The 27286-nt window shown below is 46.5% G+C and overlaps 1 protein-coding gene across 2 annotated transcripts in view; it reads left to right on the top strand.

Annotated features, from left to right (window-relative positions):
• TMEM71 (transmembrane protein 71) overlaps positions 1–27286 on the top strand; it is a 221822-nt gene that overhangs the window by 58590 nt on the left and 135946 nt on the right. For both annotated transcript variants that reach the window (XM_086966232.1, XM_086966230.1), the window contains exons 3-4: positions 10488–10554; positions 27045–27263. In XM_086966232.1, the coding sequence (XP_086822358.1) occupies positions 10488–10554; positions 27045–27263 (286 nt within the window). The remainder of the gene's footprint in view (positions 1–10487; positions 10555–27044; positions 27264–27286) is intronic.

The raw sequence follows: 27286 nt of genomic DNA, 5'->3' as shown, positions 1-27286 counted from the left end.
GCATGTCCCTAACCATTGGAGCTTTCTCTTGCATTTCCCAAATGACAGAAGCTCATATATGGTTGTTCTCAAAATACCGCTATGGAGCTGGTGAGGGGCAAATCTCACCCGGAACCCAGGTTGCGCAAGTAGCAACATTTGACCGCTCTCCCCTTTCATGGAGAGCATCAGAAGCTTCAGTGCACTTTACATTCAGAAAGCTGGAGCTCGAACAAGTTTGTTCTGTAGGGGAGATTTTCCCTCCTAACACTGACCAGTTCAGAAGTGGAAAGTTCCCCATCAAGATGAGCAGTATGGAGCGGAAGGCATAGGCAATTTGTATGCACAAAAATAAGAACATTATTCTGCAGATTCAATGCAAGCAAAGCAAGACCTTGTCTTAAAACAAACGCACCGCATAAAGTGGGTGCACTCAACTACATGTACAGAAGTTAAAAACAAGCAATACAGACCTTTTAAAAGAGTTTTATATAGCGCAAACCAAGGTATCAGAGCACTGTACATAAGCACCAGTTGCGTTACAGATGGACACATTTATTTTTGTTACGCACAGGGAGATTAGGTGATTTGCCCAGAATCACATGATGTTGAGCGTCCCTTCCGAGAGTCGGACCTGGTTCCACATCCTCTCCCTCTTGTTAATATCTGTTGAGGTCTATAAAACGCATAAGGGCTTGATGCATATCACAACCCCTCTTAAGTGTTAGTTTGTAATATGACAGCTATACCCCCCAATTGTATCTGAAGAAAATCAGCTAAATATATATTTGACAAATTAATACACGATGTAAATATTGTGTATTATGAAAGTGAGCCAGTCTATTGAAGGAAGCATGCAGATGGCAAAAATGCTTACAGCTAAATGATGGAAAGATTATTTCTTATTAATATGTTTATTGATTTTACAACAATAAACATAGACAGCCATAGTTATTCCAGTACTTGTCAGGTAACAATTGCACCACAGAGTCAGTGGCATTTTACTTATTCCTCCTCGGATCCCCTTGTTTTCTCCTCCCCTCCTTACCTATCCTCCACTCTTCCGATTGTGTTGCATCTCTTCTCCGCCATGGAATCACATACTGGCCGCTGAATCATTGCCAGGTGAGTCAGACCGTATCTTGTTTTTTAAGGCAACCCCTCTCTTTGTAAACTTGTTTCTCCACCAACATGCACCAGTCCATATCTTCCATCCAGGTTTTGATGTCTAGTAGTTCGGGTGCTCCCCAACTCCTTGCTATATATTTATTTTTACTACAATGAGTCCAACCTCTAGTAGAAGCTTGGCGTATTATAGGTGTACTACCGTCGCCCCATAACTCCCTATTTTCCTCCCTGTCGCTGTGAGTAGTCCATCCATCACCTCCACCCAGTAGCGCTGGATTCCCCCACCGGACCAGATTTTGTGCATGAAATCCCCCACTTTGTCACACCCCCTGCTACATCTGTCACTGCTGGTCCTCCCCCCCTTGTGTAATGTGGTCATAGAATACTAGGATCTATTCAGCATCCACAGCTTTATCAGTCTAAATGCAGAATGTATTACGATCTCTCCTGGGGCTTGTAATGCCTCCTCCCACTCCCCGTCTTGGAGTGGGCCCATGTCTCTAACCCAGTCCGTTCTGAGTTTGCCCACTTCTTCTGGGAAGTTGTTCATGATTGTTAGACCTGGCATCCTTGGCGTGGTTTCCCCTGACTTTTTGCCTCTACCTCCTGTATTTTTGACGCTGTGCTTTATTTTCTTTTTGCTAATTTAGATGCTTTGGGCACTTTGCCACTGCTGATCAGTGTCAAAGTGCAAGTGCTCCCTGAGTAAACTGTTATTGTAATTGGTTATCCTTGATTGGCATATTTGTATCACCAACAAGTCCTAAGTAAAGTGCACTGAGTGTGCCAGGGCTGGTGATTCAGATGCTACTAGTGGGCCTGCAGCACTGACTGTGCCCCCCACATGAGTAGCCCTAAAATGGTGCCTCAGGCCTGCCACCGCAGTGCCTGGGTGCAGTCTGTGAATTGCCATGTCAACCTGGCCAGTGTCCCCACTGACCAGGCCTAACCCTTCCCTTTCTGTACATATTGGACACCCCTATGGAAGGCCCAAGGTACCCCCATGGGCAGGGTTCAGTGTGAAAGGTAGAGCATGTACTAGTACAGGTGACATGCTCTGGTAGAGATTTACAGCCATTTTCGTTTTTTCACTATTGTTAGGCTATCTTGCCCATAGGCTATCATGGGGAATGCGGTGTACAGTGGTTACCTGCATATCTTTCCATAGGAGCAAGATAGGACATAAAACTCTGGTATCCCTGAACTCAGAATTTAATAACACATCTTTTAGGAAAGGTAGTTTTTAAATCCTGTGTTTGAGAACAGCACTTTTTAGAAAGTGGCTGTTCTCTTGTCTGACCTTTCTGTGTCTTACTATTTTTACATTCTCACACCCAACACAAGAGAGTGAATAAAGTTATTTATCTGTGTTGATGTGTGATGTGTTTTTACATGTTGTAAATCACAGTTTGAGTTTTTCCTCTCTCTTCATGGCATATTTCTTGACACAAACTCGTTATGTGTATTGGACACTTCACTCTATTTTTTCCGAGCTTGAAAGCACCAATGATGACAACAGGGCAATCCTGGAGAGTACCTGCCAGGTTCCCGTTGGTGGTGCGCCCGTGAGGTGTTTTCTCGCTCTCACTGACTTTTTTTGTCATTTATGTAGTATTGGTTGACACTAAAGTGTGTAAGTGTATGTCGTCTCACAACTGTATTGATTTTCTTGATTATCTTGGTACGGGCGATTATTAAAGAAGGCACCATCCAGAGCTATACCCACTATCCCAACAAGCTAATGATAGGGGAGTGGCATCTTGCAACATTAGTGCAAAAACTTGGTATGCTCACAACAGAAGGATAGGTCCAGAAGTGCCCAAAAAGTCTAGGTCTTGTATTTGTTTGTTGTATTATGAGTGGAGGGCGACCTATGACTAGCTGTACCCTCTAAGCTCCTGTGTGTTTGAATGACCTTTCTGTGTGCCTTGGCCTGTTTGTGAATTGACTGTCTGGTTTGTGAATGGCAGGGGCTGGGTGGCTCCCAGAGGCTGAGTAGGCCATCCTTGGGCTGAATAGCTCCATCTGCATCTAGAGTGGTGAGAGGGGGTAGCACCTGGGCCTGAATAGGGCTGTGCCTGCCTTCCACAATGCTGGCTCCACCTCCTGCTGGGCGGCTGACGACCCTGCCCCTCTCTCGGAAAGGAAAGGAGAAGTCAGGAAAACAAAGAGCTCAAGGAACACCCAGAACTGGTTCAGACCAGGCTCAGAGCCCTCCTGCACAAAGGAAACAAAGACTTTTAGGGGTATAAGTATAGGACCCCAGACTAAAGAAAATTAGATCATCCTGGAATCAAGAAGGAACCTCTGCCAAGGAGAAAGCTGGAAGACTGAAGAGGAAGGACTGTCCTGCTGTGTACTTGTGGGCTGACCTGCAGTTGCTTTTCTGCCAAGGAGAGGAGAAGGACTTTGCTTTGTGCTGTGTCCCCTTGCTTGAAGAGATCTCCAAGGGTCTGAGTAGATCTGGCTCCCTGTTAAGAAGTCCCAGGAACAAAAGGACTTCACCCCCAGCTTCCTCCCTGAATTCTACTGAGAGAGTTTTGTTCTTCCTAGAGTGCTTGGTCCAGTTGTGGTGCCTCTGGAAGTTGTACCTGTTGTTTGGGAAGCTGGACAAGGAGAAACTAAGACAATCTGCAAATTTTCACACATCCCTCGCTTGTGGAGCGCATCCCGTCAGTGCGAGGAAATTCCAGCCGCCGCGAAGATCGAGATTGTCGCAGTGCCTGTTGCCGCTGAAAAAACCGACGCATCCTTTGCTTGCGGAACAGATCGCTCCGGTGCGGGAAAAGTACCATCGCCGCGAGTATCGTCGCAGAGCCTGTCGTCACTGGGTGAGATAGTTGCACCGCCTGCTTGCGGTCCGCATCACGTCGCTGCGAGAGTTGTCGCAGAGCCATCGCATCGAGGGGCCGCGAGATAAGAAGATCGATGCCGCGCTGCGCTTCGCCGCCTCAAATGAGATCGTCGCCGTCCCGAAGATCATCGGATCGTACCTTTGCGAGACGCTTCCTACCGAACCTGCGCAGCGGAATCCATACAAGGTATCGCATCCCTTCCCATACAGACCGGATTCGTCCCAACACACCCGCTGTGTCCAGCGGGGCTGTCGCATCGCCTCCCCATGGTTTCAGGAGTGATGCATCGCTTGTTTTTCAACGCTGCAGCTTCCATTTGGAACTTTTGTCGCATCTAAAGGTACTTTTGGCTAAAACATGACGCAACTGCGGATTATTTTAACGCAACCTTAAGAACTCTTTTGAAATCATATCCTTGAACTGTGTATGTTGGATTTTTGTCGCTTTGGTCTTGTTTAGTTTAGATTAAATACTTTTATTTTTCTAAACTGGTGTGGAGTCCATTTGTGGTGTTTTCACTGTGTTACTGTGATTGTTGGTACAAATACTTTACACATTGCCTTTGATAAGCCTGTCTGCTCGTGCCAAGCTACCAAGGGGGTGATCAGGGGTTATCTAAAGAGTGTATCCCCCTTACCCTGACTAGAGGCAAGGGTCCATATTTGTCACAAGTACCTACCTTTTCCAACTAGAGACCCCGAAATCTAACAATGATCTTCCTATATACCTGGGAGAATGCCTTTTTCTATTAGTGGTTCACTTAGCACCCTATCGTCTAATGGTACGATTAATTGTATTTCTCCATTTTGCTCCCTGAATGTTATGTGTATCTTTTGGAAAACGAGGCAGCATCTGTGAGGCCTGCACAAATAACATGACAGCATTTGTCCTTCACTGGGAACGAAACACCCAATTGCAGCGCCTGACTCTCAGAGGGTATAGTTGCCGAGCAGTCTGAGACTTACTCAAGGAAGGTGGTGTGGGCTAGTAATCACCATTGGCAGGTGCGCAGAAATAACTCTCAATAATTGATTGTCCAGTCTGTACTTTGCTTTATAAAAGTAAGAGTACATTTATTAAATACACACACTACTCAATACTATGCACCAATTTACAAATATTCATAAGCTGTTGGAATTACTTTGTGACATTGCATAACATCTCCACCCCTCCCGCATGGGGTTGGGTCTAGTACCACCACTCCCATGTATGCACATCATCTTGCCCCCAATGCAGTTAGTTGAACATAACCTGGAGCGAGGGCCCTGCGCATTGGCACCATCACAGTGGCGACCCCCCAGTATCTCAATAAGCATTTAAAATAGGTAACACTGCCTTTGTGACACACAACCCTGACTGAGCATTTCCTACTGACCATGAAGTATACACCTCTACATCTTAAGGGCTAGCAGTCTGGGTTCTTCGCCTAAGCGCAGCAGCAAGGATACACAGTTAAGCATCACTTTAGAATGATAGTACTCATAACATTTGGGTATCATTAGAATGCATTGCAATTCCAGCCCCTAAAGGCATCACAGGTGAAATGACAGGATTATGCATATACAGCCAGACACCCTAGCAGGAATGTCTGACAACATAACCCCCCTTTGCTTATGACATCACTTTGATCATGTTCTTCACATTAAACACTGTGGGGCAGATTTACAAGCCCCTTACGCCACATTTGCGCCGCCGTTGCGTCTTGTGACGCAGTGGCAGCGCAAAGGCAGCACCATGCTGCGGGGTATTGACAATGTGACGCATCTAGGGAGATGCGTCACGTTGTAAAGCCCTGCGCCACATGCGGGCATGCCAGCACCCAGGGGGCGTTCCGGCACAGGAACGCCTCCTAAAAGTGTCTGAGTGAAATCTACAAGATTTCACCCAGTCACTTTTAAGGCTAAAAGGTCAAAACCCTGCGCCTGCTTGAAGCAGGCATAAGGATTGACGCAGCATGCTAGGGATAGGGGCACCCGAGCCTTGCTGGAGCTGCATCGCGCTTGCAATGCAACTCCAGCAATGTGCCGCCTTTCCACCGGGGGATGCAACACACATCCCCCGCGCCACATTGCAAATGGGGCGCATCAGTGGGGGCACACGGGTGGGCAGATGCGTCGCAACTCTTCTGGCGCATCCCTGCTGATTAGCAGAGATGCGCCAGAAGTAATAAATCTGTCCCTGTGAACTTCAGTCCCTCTAAAAGAAATAACAATTTTGGTGCAATTACACCTCTTCACCTCCAGGGAATGCCCTTCTCCAGACATCCCCAACTCAGCCCTTCACTCCATGATGGACTTCTCAATACACCCTCAGCTGTAGAACAACAGTTCCAGCCCAGAAGGTGTTAAATGCTGGCTGAGCCATTGAGGGGTTATTCTTTCAAATCCCCAAGAAACTTAGGGTGGGATGTCTCTTCGTGCTTGGGGGGAGACTGCGCTTCTACAGCAGCTACCACAGCACCTTTTTTACAATAGAGGGTGACCCCCCTCTTCTGGGGGGCCACCAATCACCAAAATGATCAATTCATCATGCCTTGCAAGGCAATGTAGGGCGCTTCATGCTCGTATTCATGAATATGTGATGAGGGCGAACGACCATCGCAACGCATGCGTTACATTGCATGCGTTTACTTCTCGTGCCGTCAGAACGCATGCGACGTTACGACGCGTGGGTTCGCTACGCACGCCAATACATCGCAGGCACTTTTACAACGTGGGTGCTGGGGCACGGACGGCGGGGAGACAACGCTGGAACCACGATGAGACACAGGTAAGGACGACAGTGTATTCGTAGTGTTTTAGGGTTTAGGTTAGTTGATGAGGAGTGTAGTGGAGGGGACTGTTTTAGGCTTTAGGGCTTAGGGTTAATAGCGTGAAATGGTAGTGTTTTAGGGTTTAGAGCTTAGGGTTAAGGGTCGTATATGGTAGTGTTTTAGGCTTTAGAGTTTAGGGCTTAGGGCTAAGGGTCGTATATGGTAGTGTTTTAGGCTTTGGGGTTAGGGCTTAGGGTTAAGAGTCGTATCTGGTAGTGTTTTAGGCTTTAGGGCTTAGGGTTAAGACTCTTATATAGTAGTGTTTTAGGCTTTAGGGTTAGGGCTTAGGGTTAATAGTAGTGTATGGTACTATTTTTGGCTTTACTGTTTACGCCTTAGGGTTGAGGGTAGTGTCAGGGGGGTTGTACTGTGTTTGGTACGTTGCTATATTAGGTTGTTGTGTTGGAGCGTTTTATACACTTTACTGTTTTGTGTCAGGGCGTTGTAGTGTGTTTTGGGGGCCGTTAGGAAGAATTTTGCGGTGTAATAGAGTGCGCGGTATTTGTGTGCGTTGTGAAGGTCTTTTGCATGCATGTGGAGGCGGAGTGTGATGTCATGGTTTGTGGGGTAAATGCATGCGATGTAAGGATGCATACGAGGTAAAAAATGCAATGTGATGGTATGCGTTGTTTTAGTTTGCGTTGCATCATCATACATCCTGTGATGAGCGGCTCTCCTGCTGTGCCAGGGAGAGCCAAGGTGAGCGGGTAGCGGCTTTGCCGCATCATTAGGCCTCGTTGGGGGACCCGGTCTCACCCGGACCCACAGGCGAAGGAATGTGGCTTGGGGAGCCACCCGGGCCCCGTGCATCTCCTCGTGTCCAGTCGGGGGTCCCATTCCCACCCGGGACCCCTAATTGCCTTCGTGTTGGAGAGCAGCCTGAGGAGCCCACCTCCGGCTCCCGCGCAGCCAGCACCCTTGTGTGCTGTTGTGGGAGCTGGATGGGCACTTCTGGTCTGCCCACTTCAGCGTGCAGCCGTGTCCTCGCTCTTCAGTCTGGACAGGGTACCGAGTATTAAAATTGTAATAGGGACTCCCTGAGACCAGTTTTAAACCAGTATATCTGCACATTTTTTCACGTAGGATCCTGTTTCTCTCAATTTATGTTGTATTTTCTTCCCCCTCCTTATTGCTTCACCTCCAGCGTTGGTTTGCGAGGAGGTGTGACAGTAGCCCTATGATGAAGCATGACACAGCTTGCTGTGTGTGAGGGCAGTTTTAATCACTTTGTGTATTTCCCCCACACAAACTTTCAGTTATCAATAAACAAATGGCTGGATCACTGTGGTATGCTCCTTGCCCAGATGGAATCATGTTATATATTATTTTAGCGGCTTCTCCCAGAGCCTCCCCCACCATCACATTGGGCGAAGGCTGGGTTTATCCACCTTACTTTATGCAGGTTTACCAAGCGCATAAGTATGGCATTTGCGAGTGGCTGCTGTACGGCACATGCTATAGGGTCCTTTTTGGTTTCAAACCATCTGCTGCCGTCAAGCTCATGGCACCGTGCATGCACCCTGTGCCTGAAAGATACGTTGCTGCTCAGGCATACTACGATTGCATGCATGTAGAGGAGCTGGCGTAGCTGGGACCGACCGTAGCCAGGCAGAGGAGCTGCTAGAAACTGCTGTGGAGCTGTTCTTGTGAGGCCAGAGGTAGAGTACCAAAGCAGAGTGTCAGAGTCTGGGGATGAGGCTATTTTTCAGAGGTAAAACTGTTACTTGTTGGCAACAGTAAACACAGCCGGTAGTACAGATCTGGGATCAATGCTGGGGTAGGTTGATAGGTGGGGGAAACCTGAAGGTAAATAAATGGACATCCTGTCGTTTTCGTGTACACTTTCTAGAAAGAGAGTCACGCGCTGAAGTTGGGGTGCATTCAGACATAATTTCTTGTATATCTTCCTCAGTCAACCGTGCAATACATGTGTGACTCACAGCGACACCTGTGATCATGTGTCAGCGTGGGCAGCGCCAGGGGTGGCTCTAGGATCATGGTGGCCCTGGGAAGGGAGTGTAGGTAGGGGGTCCCGGAAGAGGGGGGCCGGGCGGGGCCCGAAGAGGGGGGGTCAGGATGTTTAGAAGTGGAACAGAGCCGGAGGCCGCAAAATCCCTGCCAGGGGCCGCCACGCAAATATGTATCCATCCTCAGAGGATTATTATAATAAGGACATATATTGGCGTGGCGGCCCCTGCGCTTTGGCGGCCCTGTGCAGGTGCACAGCTTGTACATGCCTAAAGCCGTCCCTGGCAGCTCTCTCAGAGCTGTTGTCGCAGGAGATGCAGCGTGTCTCGTCTGTACCTTTGTGGTTGCTTTCCCCTCTATAAACCCTTCTGCGGCTCCTACTGGTGATGCTGGGGTGGGGTTAGAATTGGGGCGGCGGTGGGGGTTTATGGGGAAGGACTGCTTTAAGGCACAGTTGGACATATAACCACCAACTTCGGTTGCACAAAAACAGTTGTGTGTTGGCGGTAATGTCTATATCAAGTAACCGGGTTGGTATGCGTGTTGTTTTAACTTTGCCAGTATTAAAGTTGTTGTTAATATTTGCATTTATCATGAGCAGTGCGTGATGTTCGCAACACACAGAACAATGTCATGTATGTTGCTTGTTGCCCTTTGTATTTCAAAAAATAGTTGTGTTCTCGATACATTAAAAAAAAACTCTTATAGCTTTTACTGCCAAGAGATTACACTATTGCTGCTTCAAAACTGTTTATGTAATATGACCAATACCGCCAGCAAATTAAAAGGCCGCTGCCACGAGACAGTGCACCTGACGCGCAGCATTGTCAGTTTCATCCCCGCATAATTACAGCACGAACCCTGGGCCTCATTTATGAAAAGTGACGCATCGCTGCGTGAAAACAGCGATGCGTCACTTTTCACTGCGCACTCCTTGCGACACCAATGATGCGTCATAATTAATGTGTGACACATCATGTCGCAAGGACTTACAGATATGTCAGTATTTCTGACGTATCTGTAAGCGCAAAAGTGACGCATTGCTGGAGTGTGTCACAAAAGTGACGCAACTCCAGCAATGCGTCCTTTCACATGGGGAAAGCCCCATGTGAAAGGGCTTGCGTCAGTCTTACGCCTGCTGTGAGGCAGGCGCAAGATTTTGACGCAACAGCATCCTAAAAGTGACGCAGTGAAATCTCATAGATTTCACTGCGTCACTATTACGAGGCTTTTTTGCGGGGGAACGCCCTCTCTGCATACATTATACCTGACGCAGGTATAATGTGGCTAAGGGGCTTAAAAAGTGACGCATCTACCTAGATGCGTCACTTTTTAAATATGGCGCAACAAGGCGCATATTTTACGCCGCTGGTGCGTCACAAAAAGTGACGCACCGGCGGCGCAAAACTGACGCAAGGCCTCATAAATAAGGGCCCCTGTGCTTCTGCAGCACTACTAAATTGCCGTATGAGAGTACGACGACTACGTTTTCTGCACCGTATGCTGCCTAAAGGTGTCTTTGGGCATTTTTGAAGCGTTTTCTTTTTGTATATATGCCTGTAATAGAAAAAATCAATACACTTTGCCTTAAAATGTCCCACGCAGAAGTGCATTAAACAGGCGGTGGGAGCCACAGGCGAAGACTGCGCCTCTGTCAGCCTTTGTGACTGACAGGCATGATACTTAGTATAGCTGTGGCTTGTTCTGTTTATTCCTTTATTGTTATCTCTTTTGTTTCCCCACAGATCCTCCAGTCAGACGTACGCCTAATGTGGATCTACACACCAACGTTTTTGAGTATTCCTTTTCAAGGTAAATAATGAAGAAACGCATCTTTTTATATTAAAACGTGGATTTTAAAGACTTTGTGGTCGGTAGTTAGTCTCTACATAACAGGGATATTGATCCATCTTTTAGGACCAAGGAAATGGCACAATTTCCCTCCTTAATATCACTGTACCAGAGGCGCACCAGTACAACGATGGACACAACTCACTGAGCACTGCAGGGGGAAATAATAGTAAAGGCACCCTAGATAATTATTTTAAAAAACCTATCCCTGATATAGATAGGGAAAATGCACTGGCTGAACAGAGGGCTGAGCGATGTCGCTCCATTGAAGGTATTAAAGCCAGAAGCTCTCCAGCCACAGCACCACAGACCCTCACTCCCGGTATAGGCGTGGTCCTAGAAAACGAGGATCCACTAGCCACTCAGGGTATTCCAGTACTTCTCCGAGACACACCCCTCACACCCTACACATTAGCTGATTCAAACAGCACGGCCACTAATATCACATTAATTCCGAGCAGCTCCAGTACAGGGCTAGAAGCCTCATCTGATACCCCACGAGTTGCGAAAGTGACTGCTAGAAATAAACCCAGGAAATTGGAGGTGCCCAAAGTACATGGCCCGCCGCCAAACAAAAGACGGAGGAGGGGTGGTGCTCAACAAAGAGGTAGGGTTGCCCCTTTGGCAAAGGCAAAGGGGCTAACACTGCTGCGGCACCCAAACCAAAGGACACTCTAACACCTGAAGAAATTCAAATGGCCCCTCAAGAAATACCGTCACCTCCTATACCGACTGATCCGACATTTGTCCCAGAATCTTTTAGGGACAGTTCGCTGGATCTACAGTCGTCTGTCCTTTCTCTTGACACTCTTGAACACCTATTCAGGACATATACATTACCAATTCTCGAAAGATTAATGGGGGTAGAGCAACGGTTGGGGCAGTTGGAAATGGCTATTTCCAACAAAGTGGGCCAACCAAAAGATCCTGTTAACCTAGTCCCAACCCCTGCTGTCGCAGTTACATCTTCTATTCCTGCCTCTCACAAGGACTCAAATGCATCTAGCAAAATAGCGAGCCGTAACCAACAGGCGGTAAATTCTTCCAAACCTGCCCACCAACCTGTCCCCCATGCTTCTGGCGCAATCCTGAAGGGGAGAAATAGTACTGCTGCAAGAAGCATGCGGGAGGTAAGAGGGAGGGCGTCCCCTAATAGAGCTGAACACCGTAGGGGCTGCCAGGTCGAACTACCCCGAGAAGCGGTTCCCTACGTGGTGGTGCTCACGGGTGTCCCTACACTTGAGGCTTATAGGAGAGAAGGCCCTGTCCAGTTTAAAAAAAAACTATGCATTGGCTCACCCAGATTAGACCGCTCCCTGGTAACATCAACGGGGAGATTGTGCATGTACGTCGACTCCCATGGTTGGGCAGCCGAGAAAAAGACATTAAGGGTGATCTTATAGTGGTAAACTTTAGAGATCCAGGGGCGGTCAGGCACATCCTTAATTGCATACCAGGGAACGTAGGTAAAACAACCGTCCCCTGTGATCTTACATACTTCTATCCAAGAGCCCTAGTGGCTCCCATTGTGTGTCCTGCCCTATTGAATAATCCATGCACAAAATTCAATAATCAGTATTTGCCGATGATGCCCAATCCTATGGCCCCAAAGAACGCATTTGGGTGGGACACTGTACCTTATAGGGGTTATGGTAGTAATTTTGGGGGGGTGAACCACTCGTCAGAAACAAAGGGGATGGAACATTTGCTCCCTTTTACCCCTTTGGAAGTCACCAACAGATTTGAAGTCTTTTCAGGCCTCAAAGATTGCGAATGACGGTTGGGGTCCCCCATTAATATATTGTTGCCTCCGAGGACTAATAGCACAAAAGTGAACCCAAGTCACTGTAAACAGATTCGGTCAACCACTAGTGATTCTACAGGGCTGGGGATCGTGGGAGGTAATGCTGGCACCACCACTCGTGGAAGTGATACATTCCATTCAGACAACCTAACTCCTCTTAGGACGCGGGGCCAAGAAAACATTTCACCTGGTAGTCCACCTGCTCACATACTAACACCCACTGACCTGCCTGACTCGAACACATACCTCTTGCTCCACTCAACCCGGAAACAACACAACTGCAAGGGTCTGCTGTTCCTTCAGTGGTCATTGTACACGAGAAAACTGGGGGACCGGGCTCTAAATCTCTACCCGAAACTTTGAAGGTCCTGTCCTGGAATGTGGCGGGTATTGCCAACAAATTATATACTGATGACGGGGACTCCTTAGTAGGTAATAGTGATGTTTGTCTCTTTCAAGAGACTTGAGCCAGGGAACCCCTGTCTAGAACGGGCTATGCAATTTTTGAAATCAAAGCCAGCTGGAGTGGCAAAGGGAGGCCTCCAGGTGGCTTGGCGGTGTGGGTAGCCAGTCACATTGGATGTAATGCGGAGAATGTAGCCACATTCTCGCAGGACATACAGTGTGTTTTACTCGTGGCCTAATGCCTTTAAGATGGCAATTATCAACGTGTACTCTCGCTCAGTTGGTGCAACCATGAAATCACCCACACTTGATGATCTTTCGTCCTTTTTGGGCCAACTCCCTAAAGACTGTAAGATAGTGATGGGTGGAGATTTTAATTGTCACTTTGAACCTCTGGAAGGGTTGAGGGAAGGTGCACTCACTGCAGAAGATGACTTTTGGGGTGTTCCACCATGTCAATCCCCCCACCCCAAATCTTGGTCTCCTCTTGCGGTGCAAATTACGTCCTTGACACTTAATTTTGAGTTAAGGGCTTGTAATGGTTGCACAATTTCAGATACCCCCTCGCTATGTACCTTCAATAGGAAGGATCAAGAATCGCGGCTGGACTACATTTTTGTAGACATCAGCTTGTGGTCCAAGGTCCAGGATTTCAGAGTAGTTGCAAGAACGGACAGCGATCATAATGCACTTCTACTAGATATGGTGTACCCTGTAGTCGTTGCTGGATCGCAGCCCGTTGAGCCCAGTGAGGATTTAGGGAAGCTGGTTCTCAGCTCCAACAGGCGTAGGGTAAAATGGGAGAAACTGGCAAATTCAGACGAGAGTATTAGGAAAATCTATGATCTAGCACTCCCCGGGCTAAAGGACTTGGACGACTTAATCAATCAACCTAGACCCCAAGACTTCAACAAGACATTAGCCCAAATCCATGAAGAGTTAGTGGGAGCTCTAGGTGAGGTCCTCTACCCGGTGGTAGTGCAGCACAAGCAAAAGACCCGAACCTCCACCTGGTATAACTCTGTCTGTAAAAAGGCTAAGACAGAACTAATAGCAGCAATAAAAGCAGGTACAGACAGGGGAAAGGTAGCCGAGCTTAGGCGGGAATACAGGATAACAATGGCACTGGCAAGGTCAGAATGGGATTGGAATAGATGGCAGGACCTCTCCCTAGCTTTAGAAACGAGGGACTCCAAGAGATTCTGGTCCTTCATAAACATTGGCACAGGTGAACCCAAAGCTGCAGTGGAGCCTAACATTGCAGCTCCTGTTTGGGAAGCCCACTTTGGCAAACTATATGAAGATACCTTTGAATTTGCCAATGATGTGGCTGCTAGTATTCTATCCCATCCTGATGACGGATTGGAATGTAGCCTTGGGGAGGTGGTCAGTGCGATAGAGAGACTGGCGATGGGGAAAGCCCCGGGACTCGATAGACTGCCTGGTGACCTCTTTAGGTTCCACCCTGAGATCTGGGCCCCGTACCTCCTCATTCTCTGTAATTCCATCGCGGGAGGTATGGAGATCCCCTGTACTTGGCTGGGGGCGGAGATTGTTCCTATCTTCAAGAAGGGCTGTCCTCTTCTCCCAGCCAACTACAGGCCGATCAGCCTTATAGATGTCCCTCAAAAACTTTTTTCCCGCCTTCTACTGGACCATCTTTTAGACTGGATGGAGGGCAAAAAAATTCTGCGCCCCCTCCAGACTGGCTTCAGGAAAAACACGTCCACCATGGACCAGATTTTCCGCCTCGTTCTCCTCTACTGGAAAACTGTGAGGATCGAGGAGGGGAGGCTGTATATGGTGTTCGTGGACCTGAGGTCAGCATTCGATTTGGTCCCTCGAATGAAACTCTGGGAGGTTTTAAAAGAGCTGGGTGTCCCTATCCACCTTCTACGGGCCATAATTAGGCTCCATGATAGTAATTTTGCTCAGGTCAGGTGCGGGAGGGACGGAGCATTGTCAAAAAGGTTCCCAGTCTTTAGGGGGGTAAGGCAGGGTTGCGTCCTGGCGCCAACCCTGTTTTGCCTTTATGTTAATAATGTTATATCCTACCTTGGTAATGTGAGGGACAATGACGCTCCAGTTGTGGCAGGCAGGAGGGTGCCGACCATCATGTTTGCTGATGATACCCTCCTGCTTTCCTAATCCCCGATGGGGATTCAACGGATCCTGGATGGATTTGGTCTTTTCTGTAGACAATATGGTCTAGAGATCAATACAGGGAAGACTAAGTTCATGATATTTAACCCCTCACCCAAGACTAGACCTAATCCATTATTGAGCTCAGTGAGACTGGAGAGGGTAAGAACATTTCAGTATTTGGGGGTAACCCTACATGAGAATTTATCCTGGGAACCACAAATAGAAAGATCTCGGATAAAGCTGTCCCAATTGTCAGGGGCAATTTTGAAGGTCGCGAACACTTCTACTTTTAAACCTATCACCCCGGCAGTAGAAATGTATAAAACACAAGCTAAAGCGGCTGCATCATATGGTAGCGAGCTATGGGGGTATAAAGCAGGGACAGCGCTGGCCAGTGTAGAAAACAACTTCTTGAGGCGTCTCCTGGCCCTTCCCCGTGGCACACCCCTGCTTCCCTTAAGATTAGATGTGGGTCTTCCCCCCATAGGTGAGGATTTGGAATCAAAGCCACTAAGATTTTGGCATAGGCTCTGGTCCACCAGTGAGCTTGCACACTATAGGCAAGATCTCATCCACGTAATGAATTTGAACCAGTGTGATAGAATTCCGTGGCTGGCATTAGTAAAGAAAGAACTGTACCGGCTGAGTCTTCATGAGTTATGGGAGGCCCCTGAGTTAGGCTGCCAAAAAGTCTCTCGAAAAAGACTGGTGGAGATTCATAAGGAGAGAAGTCTTGCTTACCTTGTGTTTGCACCCCACATTGGGATTTTAACTGAGCGATTCCTGGACTCCCAGAATTCTTATCACTTTGAAAGTTTTATGGATATCATTTTCCCGATATTGGCAAGAAAACTGTTCATCCAATGGAGGCTAGGTACACTGCCCATCAATTCTTTTACATGTAAATGGGCAAAGGGGGATGATAAAACTTGCCCTGGGTGTAGCAACTATGATGAGGAGGAAATTCATGTCCTGTTCGTTTGCCCAGCCTACAATAGACCAAGGAAATATTGGCTAGTGCCTCTATGTAGGAATTTGGGCGTAAGGAGCCTTGCGATTTCATACAGAATATTGAAAACAAATACTTCCCCTCATTTAGTATTTGCAGTTGCTAAATTCTTAATGGCGATGTGGCACATCAGGAGAAAACTATTAAAAGCCTGACTATTAAAGGACGGAACTCTGATATAACTGTAATGTCAATCCGCCTCCTGATTGCCAAAGGGAACTGATTCTTTTTTCCCTTTTCCCCCTTTCAAAGTAATGTTTTTATATAATGTTTTAATGTAATGTGGATGTTTTATGATGTATGTTTTTATATGTATCTTTTATGGTCTAAATGGCCGAAATAAAGAATTTTTAGGATTGGATTGGACAACTCACTGAATGCACAGCTCTTTGTATGAACACCACGCAATGGAATATTGGGCCAGTTGCAGAAAGCCATTTTGCCATCGCAAACCCTGTGATTTTCACATTCACAAGCTTTACGACAGCAAAATGGCTTTTTTTTCTATTTCCTAATACCATTTTGCAATTCGGACGCACAAAATAGGTTTTGCACTCCATTCTGAATCGCATTAAGGAGGGGCGCCAAGGGGGCATATTGTATATACTAATGGTTTCTTCCACAATGTGCCCACTTTGGAGCCCTTTGCATGTTTGAATCATGACGGGTGGAATCGGGGGCAGCGGGCAGGTCACAGGAATATGATTAGGAAAAGCCACACTACAGTTCAGGCTAAGAAAAGGTGCAATTGAAAATAAGCATGCCAATCATCATGCAGCAATTAAAGCAGCAGTTAAATAGAAGGGTTACTTCATGTTTTGCATTGGGATTCAACGTTCTATTGTTTGAGCTCCTGTGTGTGAATCTGGAGTTACATCGGCCACAATACCACAGGCTCATTTTATGATGTAAAAGGGATGCTTCAATTATAAGCATATTTGAACTTAACAATACGCCAAAAAAAGATAAAATAATGCAAATCGCTAGAAAGATCCATCTCTCACTGGCCTCGTGACACTTCAGTCAACAAACCTCAGTAGATGTCATGGAGCCATCTTCAAGCCGTGATGGCACAATAAGTGCTGCTGGCCACAAGAGACGCTTTAACTTACAGGCCATGGATACCCCTGATACCACATCCTATGCACTTAAAAGCAAGTGAGCTAATGCCAACTTTGGGGGAAGCAATCAGGCAAACACCTTTTAAGGGTCAGAGCACTCGCGCTGAGGTCTGTTTGGCAGGGATCAGTGCACTTCAGAGACGAAAAATCAGCAGCATCAGTCTAAAAACATGAGGATTTTCATGCAAACAAGCATTTGCAACGCAATAGGTCTCACATTTACACAAGTTTGAGCTATTGGCATTGTAAATGACTATGCCTTTCATTTATGTTTTGGTTTTTAACACATAAATAAAAGGCATTGTCATTCACAATGCCAATAGCTTAAACTCGTGTAAGTGCAAAACCTATTGCATTGCAAATGCTTGTTTGATTATATTGCACACACCATTGACCAAATGACATCTGGGCATCTACAAAGTGAGTAGCCAGAACATTAAAATACTCCGACTTTGATCATACCTGAGGGGCACCGAGTGAGTAAGCAAGGAAGTCCGACCACCTTTGCAAGTTTTCCGCAGGAGGTGTTGGTGCTGAGCGTTGGGTTCCTTCTCATAAAAACTCGGTTTCTCTAATTTTTCTACCTTTCCATTTTAATTTCTTGTCTGCTTTTTTTTTACTCATGCCACACTTTTTGTTACCCCTCTCTCTAGTTCCCCTATCCCCTCTTTCTCTCCGTTCTTCCCATTTGTCATTTCTCTTCCTTGTTGTCCCATAGCTTCCTCTCGACCCCCCTCTGATCTCTAGTGTGGTGTTCTTGTGACGTTACTTACGGGCTTCCTCATAAATAACTGGGCACAAAAAGCAAAAATAAAACTTTAAGCCTATCACCCCCGCTGTAACTGGTGGGGCTTCCCTACGCCTCCAACAGGGGAAGAAGCAGTTAGAATCCTGACACAGCAGGTATAGTTTCACAGTTGATCTGTAAGCCAGTAGAGATGGTTACTTATAGATGTAAAATGGAAGTACATTCCATGTCTTTGGGCGAAGAACTGTACGTCATTAGTCTCCTGCTGTTTTACACTTAGAGGAAGATTATGAGACGTGTAGAGCAGTGTATGCACATGTTCCATGTGAAAATACCATCACTGCATGGTTGCATGGTTTAATGCACCCGGTAATAACGCCTCCACCCCTGCAGAAGGAATAAATGAGAGGAAAAAGTCCTGGAATTTGGGAAAAACATGCAGTAAACTGCCTGGTAATTCCAGTGCAAGGATCAGTTTGGCGGATACCTAATTAAATATTTTACCAGATGTTGAGGCCCGAGCCCTAGAAAGCTTTTGTACACCAGAGGCAGAATCATAAAACATTCCCTGTTGCTCGTTGGCAACCACTGAAGAGATTGCTAAAGGTGTGGGCACAGGTCCCACCATCGGAGATCAAATATTGCCCCTGCAGGTACATTCTATCGCTGCTACCCGGGGCGACCTCCCTTTATCGTATTACCAGAATCCAACTGAGAGTTTACACAAGTTGCCCTATGAGGGTCGTAGGTAAAAATGGGAGTACACTGTTGAGCTGACATAGTTTAAGTCATCAGTCCCCGACCAATTTGCAATTTTTTTTTGCAGAAAATAAGATCTGCAGTAAAGATACATCCAATAATTTGTACTTTATCTACAAACTTAATAAGAAATTCGAACATGATAAGTGGGCAGACTCATGGCTCTTGTAGTAGAATTAGATGGCAACGCCCTAACAGCAAGAACTTTGCATTGTAGGAACTTGTCTTCAGCAAACTATTTGTGAGCCACCGTCTACCAAATCCATGCTCCATGTGAGCTCCCTGGAGCTCTCAGAGCGAGCCGCTGACACTCAGATTTGGTGACTTTCACGTAAGACTATGTGGATAAAGGCATATTTTGGAGTTTTAGGAGGGGTCAAAGACAGAGTGAGAACAAGGAAGAGAAAGTTACAAGCCTTTCGCTTTCAGGAAGGGGGGGTCAAAGATACATTTTCTACAAGGAAGAGATAGGCATGACCCCTTTGTTTTCATGCGGGGTCAAAGAAAGATTTACAACAAGGAAGGGTTAGGCATTAACCCAGTGTTTTTAGGAGGGTCAAAGTTATATTTAGAGCACAGTGTTGATAGGTGCTGAAGGTTCCAGTGCAATGAGAGCTCAGAAGGCAAATGTATGCCTTAAAGGGCGGAACCATGAGATCATTCCAGCCTGTTATCACTGCTGTCTCAGATCTTGTGCTCAGGGTGAAAACCAGACTGCTGAGAGCCCAGAGGTTCTTTTGTGTTCAAGGAAACCTTCATTTCTAGATATTGTTTGTTCTTTTAGTCCGATGCTGGTCACCAGGATGCGACCGAGCCACCCCGAGACGCACCCACGGACCCTTCTGCTGCAACTCCTGCAAGTTCACCTGCTTCCGGACCTGCACTACTCCTGCACCAACCAAGACCAAGACGAGCAACAGCAGCAGCCACCTGAAATGCATCCTGCTCAACACCCGCTCCGTCCACAGACACACCATCGAGCTCTGGAACCTGCTCGACACAACTTCACCAGACGTCGCCTTCCTCACGGAAACCTGGATGAACGCCTCTTCAGCGCCCGACATCGCCATCGCCATCCCAGACGGCTACAAGATCATCCGAAGGGACCACATCAACCAGACCGGAGGAGGCATCGCCATCATCCACAGGAACACCATCCGCATCACGACCAACACCGACGACACCCTCGCACCCGCCAAGCACCTGCACTTCCAGGTCCACATCAACCCCAAGACCACCCTCAGAGGCACCCTCATCTACAGACCCCCGGGACCACGCACACATTCAGCGAAGACATCGCCGACTTCATCAGCCCGCACGCCCTCCTCTCCACTGACTACATCCTCCTCGGGGACCTCAACTTCCACCTGGAGAACAACAACCACCGCAACACCACCACCCTGCTGGACAACCTCGCAAACCTGGGACTCAAGCAGCTGGTCACCACCCCCACCCACTACGCCGGACACACACTCGACCCCGTCTTCTCATCCAGCAAGGACATCGCCTTCAGCCACGCCACCGGACTCCATTGGACGGACCACAGCTGCGTCCACTTCAGCTTCAGAAGGACCACGATCCACCACCACCAGCAACAGGTTGCACGCAGAAGCTGGAACAAGATCACAGCCGACCAGCTCGCGACCTCCTGAGCATGAACCCTCCCACCAGCGCAACAAACCCAAGCCAGGCGGCCACCAACCTCGTGAAGTGGATCAGCAACTTCGCAGACAACCTCGCCCCTCTGAAGACCCCGCCTAGCAGACCGGTAGCAAGAAAGCCCCATGGTTCACCGACGAACTCAAGAGCTCCAAGAAGAACTGCCGAGCCCTCGAGAGAACCTGGCACAGAGACCCAACACCGGACAACATGACTGCCCTCAACCTCGCCACCCGAAAGCACCACCAACTCATCCACGCCACAAAGAAAACCGCATTCAGGGAACCACTGGACAACAACGCACACAACAGCAAGGAACTCTTCAACATCGTTAAAGAGCTCTCCAACCCCAACGCCGGAACCAATAACATCACCCCTTCGCAAGACCTCTGCAACTCCCTCGCCTCCTACTTCCACAACAAGATCGCGGACATACACAACAGTTTCAGCACTCAACCGACGCACGCCACGACCGAACCACCGCCCCCCACCACCACCCTCTGCGCCTGGACCCCGATCAGCACCGAAGACACCGTCCGCACGATGAACTCCATCCACTCCGGATCTCCTACCGACCCCTGCCCTCACCACGTCTTCAACAAGGCCGACGCTGTCATTGCACCCCACCTGCGGGACATCATCAACACCTCCTTCGACACCGCTACCTTCCCGGAGAGCTGGAAGCACGCCGAACTCAGTGCTCTACTAAAAAAGCCATCAGCCGACCCCACCGACCTCAAGAACTACCGCCCAATCTCGCTGCTCCCGTTTCCTGCAAAAGTCATCGAGAAGACCGTCAACAAGCAGCTGGCCACCTTCCTCGAGACCAACGGATCCCTCGACCTCTCGCAGTCTGGCTTCCGGGCCAACCACAGCACCGAGACCGCCCTGATCGCAGCCACCGATGACATCCGAGCACTGCTTGACAACGGAGAAACAGCAGCCCTCATCCTCCTAGACCTCTCCGCGGCCTTCGACACTGTCTGCCACCCTACACTAGTGCAGCGACTCAGCAACGTCGGAATCCAGGAGAAGGCACTGGAGTGGATCATCTCCTTCCTCGCCGGAAGGACACAGAGAGTCCACCTCCCCCAGTTCAGATCTGAAGCCACCGAATTCATCTGCGGCGTTCCTCAAGGCTCCTCGCTCAGTCCAACCCTCTTCAACGTCTACATGAGCCCCCTTGCAGACATCGCACGCCAGCACAACCTCAACATCATCTCCCACGCCGACGACACCCAGCTGATTCTCTCCCTCACCAACGACCACGCCACCGCCAGAGCCAACCTTCACGAAGGGATGAAAGAGGTAGCCGAATGGATGAAGAACAGCCGCCTGAAACTGAACTCGGACAAGACGGAAGTCCTCATCCTGGGATCCTCACCCTCCGCCTGGGACGACTCTTGTTGGCCCCCCGCCCTAGGCAGCGCACCCAAACCAACAGACCACGCACGCAACCTGGGCTTCATCCTGGACTCCTCCCTCTCCATGACCAGACAAGTCAACGCCGTCTCCTCGTCGTGCTTCAACATCTTGCGCATGCTACGTAAGATCCTCCGGTGGATCCCCACCGAGACCAGGAAGACGGTCACCCAGGCCCTCGTCACCAGCCGTTTGGACTACGGCAACTCCCTCTACGCCGGAACCACCGCCAAACTCCAGAAGAGACTCCAGCGGATCCAGAACGCCTCAGCACGACTCATCCTGAACATCCCCCGTCGCAGCCACATCTCCGGACACCTGAGAGACCTGCACTGGCTCCCGGTCAACAAGAGAATCACCTTCCGACTCCTCACCCACGCACACAAAGCCCTACACAATCAAGGCCCAGGATACCTCAACAGCCGCCTCAACTTCTACGCTCCCAAACGCCAGCTTAGATCGACCGGCCACGGTCCTTCTCCTACCTCGCCGCCAAGACATGGAACTCCCTCCCGACCCACCTCCGCCTGACCCAGGACCACCTCGCCTTCAGGAAGCAACTCAAGACCTGGCTGTTCGAGCAGTAGCGGACCCCCCTCCCCTAGCGCCTTGAGACCCTCTGGGTGAGTAGTGCACTATATAAATGCTTTGATTGATTGATTGATTGATTGATTGACTAGCCGGTTGTAGCGGTAATAGGCTTGCTGGTAGGGAAAGAGTGATGTTCTCATGGCTGCAATAACACAAAGGAAATGAATAGGACCACAAGAATCTTCTGAGGCTATAACATTGAGTCTGAGGGTCCTCCGGGCTCTGTCTGTACCCATTGGGGAGAGGAGGGATGCTTATTCTTTCTGTGATGAGCATTTGAGGGGAAAAATTGAAAGGTAGACCTAGTCTCCATTTCCTTGGGATAAAATTATGTCAGCCGATAAGGTTGGTATAGAAATAATCAATTGGATGGGTCTTCCACAAGGTAAGTTGTTCCAGCAATATTTAAATTAGCTAATCAAGCCCTACACTTGATCCTGCGTTCTTGTGGTGGGCTCAGCACATATTGGCACCACACTGTGTATACATTAAGGAGGTGTACCTCCTGAATTCCTGCCCCACTGGCCTAATTTTAAAATATCTGAATCAAGGAGCAAAAATATTCCAGAAACAAGTCAGGTAGAGATTTTAGAACTAATATTTAAGCGGGAAGCTTCTGCCAACCAGAAGATAGATTGTAACATGCCCCATAAAGGGTTATTCTATAATTGAGGTAATGCATTTTAATTGAGTGCTCTTTAAAGAGGTCCATTTTGAACAGTTTCCTAAATTGGAGAAGTGTTGGGGCAATTCTTATGGCTACATGGATGTTCTTCCTGATGCTACATGCATCAATGAAAAAGGTCTGTTTCTTTTTGGTTTTTTTGTTTACTTCTCCAGTCTGATAGTGGCATGGCTGTTGGTGTGGTGAGAGCCCCTTGAGATGCTGAGCTTGTTTTTAAGATAAGCGGGGGTGCTGGTCATAATCGCTTTGTAAATGATGGAGCTGATTTTGAAGATGGTACAGGCTGGCAAGGGAGCCAATGGAGTTCCATCAGGATGGAAGTGATGTAACGAAGTATCAGAATGAGAGAGATTCTTATATTATCTTTTAAATATTTTGAGGGCTTGTCCAGCATAAATGATCACCCGTGATTGTGCCCTTGTGAAAAGGGAAGAGTTGGAGAACCTCTTGGCACACAACTTGTTGTACTGAGAATGGTAGATGCCTTGAAATAAAGTGGCGCTTATAAAAAGAGAAATGAGTAGATATAAAATGACTTACTTAGCTGGAACATCAGTGGATTAACAAATAAGGCCAAGAGACAGCTTGAAATAGTTAAAATATCAATATTAGAACGTGACTACCAGTGACTACTTCATCTTCCATTGAAATGGATGAATGTTGTAAGGAAAAGAGACGTCAATATTGTGCCTTTTCAGATTAGAGGAGTAAATGCATTGATTTATGAAAGAACCTACTAGATCACATACCAGTAGATCTGAAATTTACCAGTTCTGAACATATGCCCCCTTCATATAATGTCTAGCTAGTAATTATGCATTGTCCATTGTCCAATCAAATGTCTTCAACGTTATTTTTTTTCTATAAATTCTTCAATTCAGAAAACTATCTAGTCTACCCAAAATAGGCAAGGTCCAGACAGCATTTAATACCCAAATTAATGGGGCCGTAATTTGATCTATCAATAAACTAAACATAGTTCTAATGCCAGTATATGTTAACTCCCTTTTCCTATCCATACTCATTGGGGCCTATTCACAAACTACATGTTGTAGTACATTTAGTAGTACTACTATGGCTCTCTTGAAGTGCACACCAAAGGTCATATGAAAAATCATAGCAGACCTGGCAAGCAGGATGTGACATTTAAGCAGGACTTGACACTTTAATGTCAGTTAATGCCCATTTAGATCAGTTGAATGTTTACTCTTTGGAGAAATTACTACCTCACCACATGGGGGCCATTATCTGCCAGGTGACAGTTAGACGCTTTAACCAGGCAGAAGGTAATTTTTTTACAGTACCTGCTCTAAAATATGTATTACAAATCTGACTTCATCAATAAATTGTATTTGGTATAAATATTTTAAAAGGTCAAATAATTAATTCTATAGCTGTTTCCAGTCATGTTTCCATTGTCACTGAAGTGGGTGGCAAATGAGGGCTGCAGTCCACTTGTGACATTAAAAATACAGACCCTGGGTATATCTATAGCCAGTAAAAGAAAGGGTACACAAAAAAATGATAACACAGTATGCACTGTGTACTGCGGTACCAATGTACCAAAAATGCCTGCATTGTTTTTACAATGGTCTGGTCATAGATCAGACACTGCTACCAACTGCCACTGTACAGGTTGTATGTTGTGTGCAGTGGGGGCTCTCCACGTGCAGTGGAATGGACACAGGGCAGGGAATCGGGTTGGTGGAGGTTGTTTGAATTGTAAAAAGGGGTGATGTACCAGTGAAGTCTATGGAGGTATTTTGTGGGTAGGAGTCACCAAAGGCGTGAGACTTGACAGTTATGCTATGTGTTCAACATGTAATCAAACGTTATATCCATTTTCACTTGAATGGAGATAGAAATTAAGCCACAGGTGTAGCATGCTCAATTACTTCAAGTAGAGAAACCCTACAAGACACTATAATGCTGGATGATCCCATCATTATTGCTTATCTCATGAGTGATGTCATAATTTATGTCATTTAACATATCACAAGTGATGTAATATGTGAGGTCATAAGCAGTGCTTGGCAGGAACGCAAGTTAAAGGTAGTTCATTAAACTATAACTGGCAATTTTCTGGGGGTTTCCAGTTTTTGGAACGTTAGTTCATATCTCAGTTCAACACCTAACTATAATGTCACTTTAATCTCTGTGGTCCCGATTCACAGAATTAACTTAAGACTCAATCCTAAACTTACCACTATTTTGGTATTCACAGAATGCACTTACTACTTTTGGCATTCACAGAATAAACTTACTACTTTTGGTATTCACAGAAGTTAGGATTTTGTCTTAAGTTTGTCTTAAGACAAACTTAAGACAGACTTAAGACAGACTTAATAAGACAAAATCCTAACTTAAGTCTGTCTTAAGTTTGTTTTAAGACAAACTTAAGACAAAATCCTAACTTCTGTGAATACCAAAAGTAGTAAGTTCCTTCTGTGAATACCAAAATAGTAGTAAGTTTAGGATTGAGTCTTAAATTCATTCTTTGAATGCCAAAAGTAGAAGTGCATTCTGTGAATACCAAAATAGTAGTAAGTTTAGGACTGAGTCTTAAATTCATTCTGTGAATCGGGCCCTGGGTTTTTCTCTGAATTTTATTTGATATAGATATGCGGAGATTTTCACAGTTTAAATGGAGCTACAAGCCAAGATATTAAAGAATGATGAAGACAAAGATTATATGGAGAGAGAGATAGAGCATGAGCATACGGTTGTAGAATGTAGAACAGTAAAGAGGTTAATATTACCCCTAAACACAATGTGCAATCATTTCATCACTTGCATTGGAGTGTACTATGGCCCTCATTATGAGTCAACCGGAGCAGTATTTAGAAGCATAACATCGCACCACCTGATCAAAACTAGCCCAGTGTTCCTTTACCTGGTTTTCCTGGGTGAAGGAACACAAGACCTGATTGTACCAGCCAGTATTTCCAGGTGGTAAAATTCCATTAGACTTTAGCTGCAACAGCATTTGTTTGGAACCTGCCATCCAGCCCCACCCAGCACCTTCCCCATAGCTCACTTAGACCAGCACTCTGGGGGATTATCTGGTAATCGCATGGCACTGGTGGTGTATTCAATGCTTCTATTGATGCTTGTCACTTGTAACCTGGAATCTATCAAAGGATTTATTTCACCACCTTAATCTTCTAATTCCATTTTTAATGTGACAGTTCAGGTAAAGTATGTCACTGTGAATAATCATTCATCAAGACATTTTACACTGATGTGTTCTAAGATAAACATAAATACATTTCAAAGAACGAATGGCCTAGGTGACAAAATAATGATGTCTATTGCAGACATTTCTGTTATTGTACGTACATGTTTTTGGCCAATGCATTTCGGGACCTCTGTCCTTTCTCCAGGGGCCGCTGTGGAAAATATAAATAACAGTAATAAAAGGGAGGAAATATCACCAATCCTTGTATTTCAGTGTTCAATTTCAAACGAGCTGCTAATCAGACAAAGTCACATGCATGTTAAGAATACTATTCATACTTAAAGAACTGAAGTTGATTTGAAATAACAGACCCTGGTGGTGTTTTACTATATGGTAACGTTAATTTTGTGTGCGTAGTTTGCACCCCGCTAGTACCATGCAACTCGTAATGAAGGCCTATGCCTGAAGGATTTGAATTAGTTGTTAAAATCATTTCAATGCTAATGTGGTGTAATCTCATGATGCACAGTTAAATTAGTGAATTGTCTAAGTGATTTATTTACCAAGAGAAATTATTACCAAACATATAATTCTATGTCCAAATTTATATGTCAGAAAAACTTATTTGTTTTTTCAAAACATGTTGTTACTCCATTTTACCATAATGGTTAAATATAGGCATTAATATATGTCAAACGTGTTTTTTCTTTATACTACCTAGAGACACTACAAGAAATGTACATATAAAATATGTGTGGTTTGTGATACATGCTCAACTGACAGGTGTCTCACTCTATAAAAGTACAGCCATCATTTCAGAGAGAGTGATATGATTGTTTTAAGCTTATTGGAGAAACTGTTTAGTAGAGGAAATGTATTGGTATTGAATTTGCCACAAAACAATGCTTTTTTTCTCATTTCCTAGTGACAGTGATGCTGGTGACTGGTTTCGCAATTGCTCATTTTGCGGTGATTCTGCAATAAGTACCCTGTCGAGATTTTACTTGACATGTCGTCATAGCCCACGACTCCTCACCAATGGCTACTATGTTTTGGATGAAGACAGTATCCTCAGCAGTGAGGAAGGCAATTTAACCCTTTCACCAACTAAGACAATTGTCACTTACAAAGAGCGTCTAGTAAGGTACAGTAAATAAAAACCTTCCA

This window comes from Lissotriton vulgaris, chromosome 4_1 (assembly GCF_964263255.1).
Source record: "Lissotriton vulgaris chromosome 4_1, aLisVul1.2, whole genome shotgun sequence".
Classification (NCBI taxonomy): domain Eukaryota; kingdom Metazoa; phylum Chordata; class Amphibia; order Caudata; family Salamandridae; genus Lissotriton; species Lissotriton vulgaris.
This window is presented reverse-complemented; position numbering and strand designations above follow the sequence as displayed.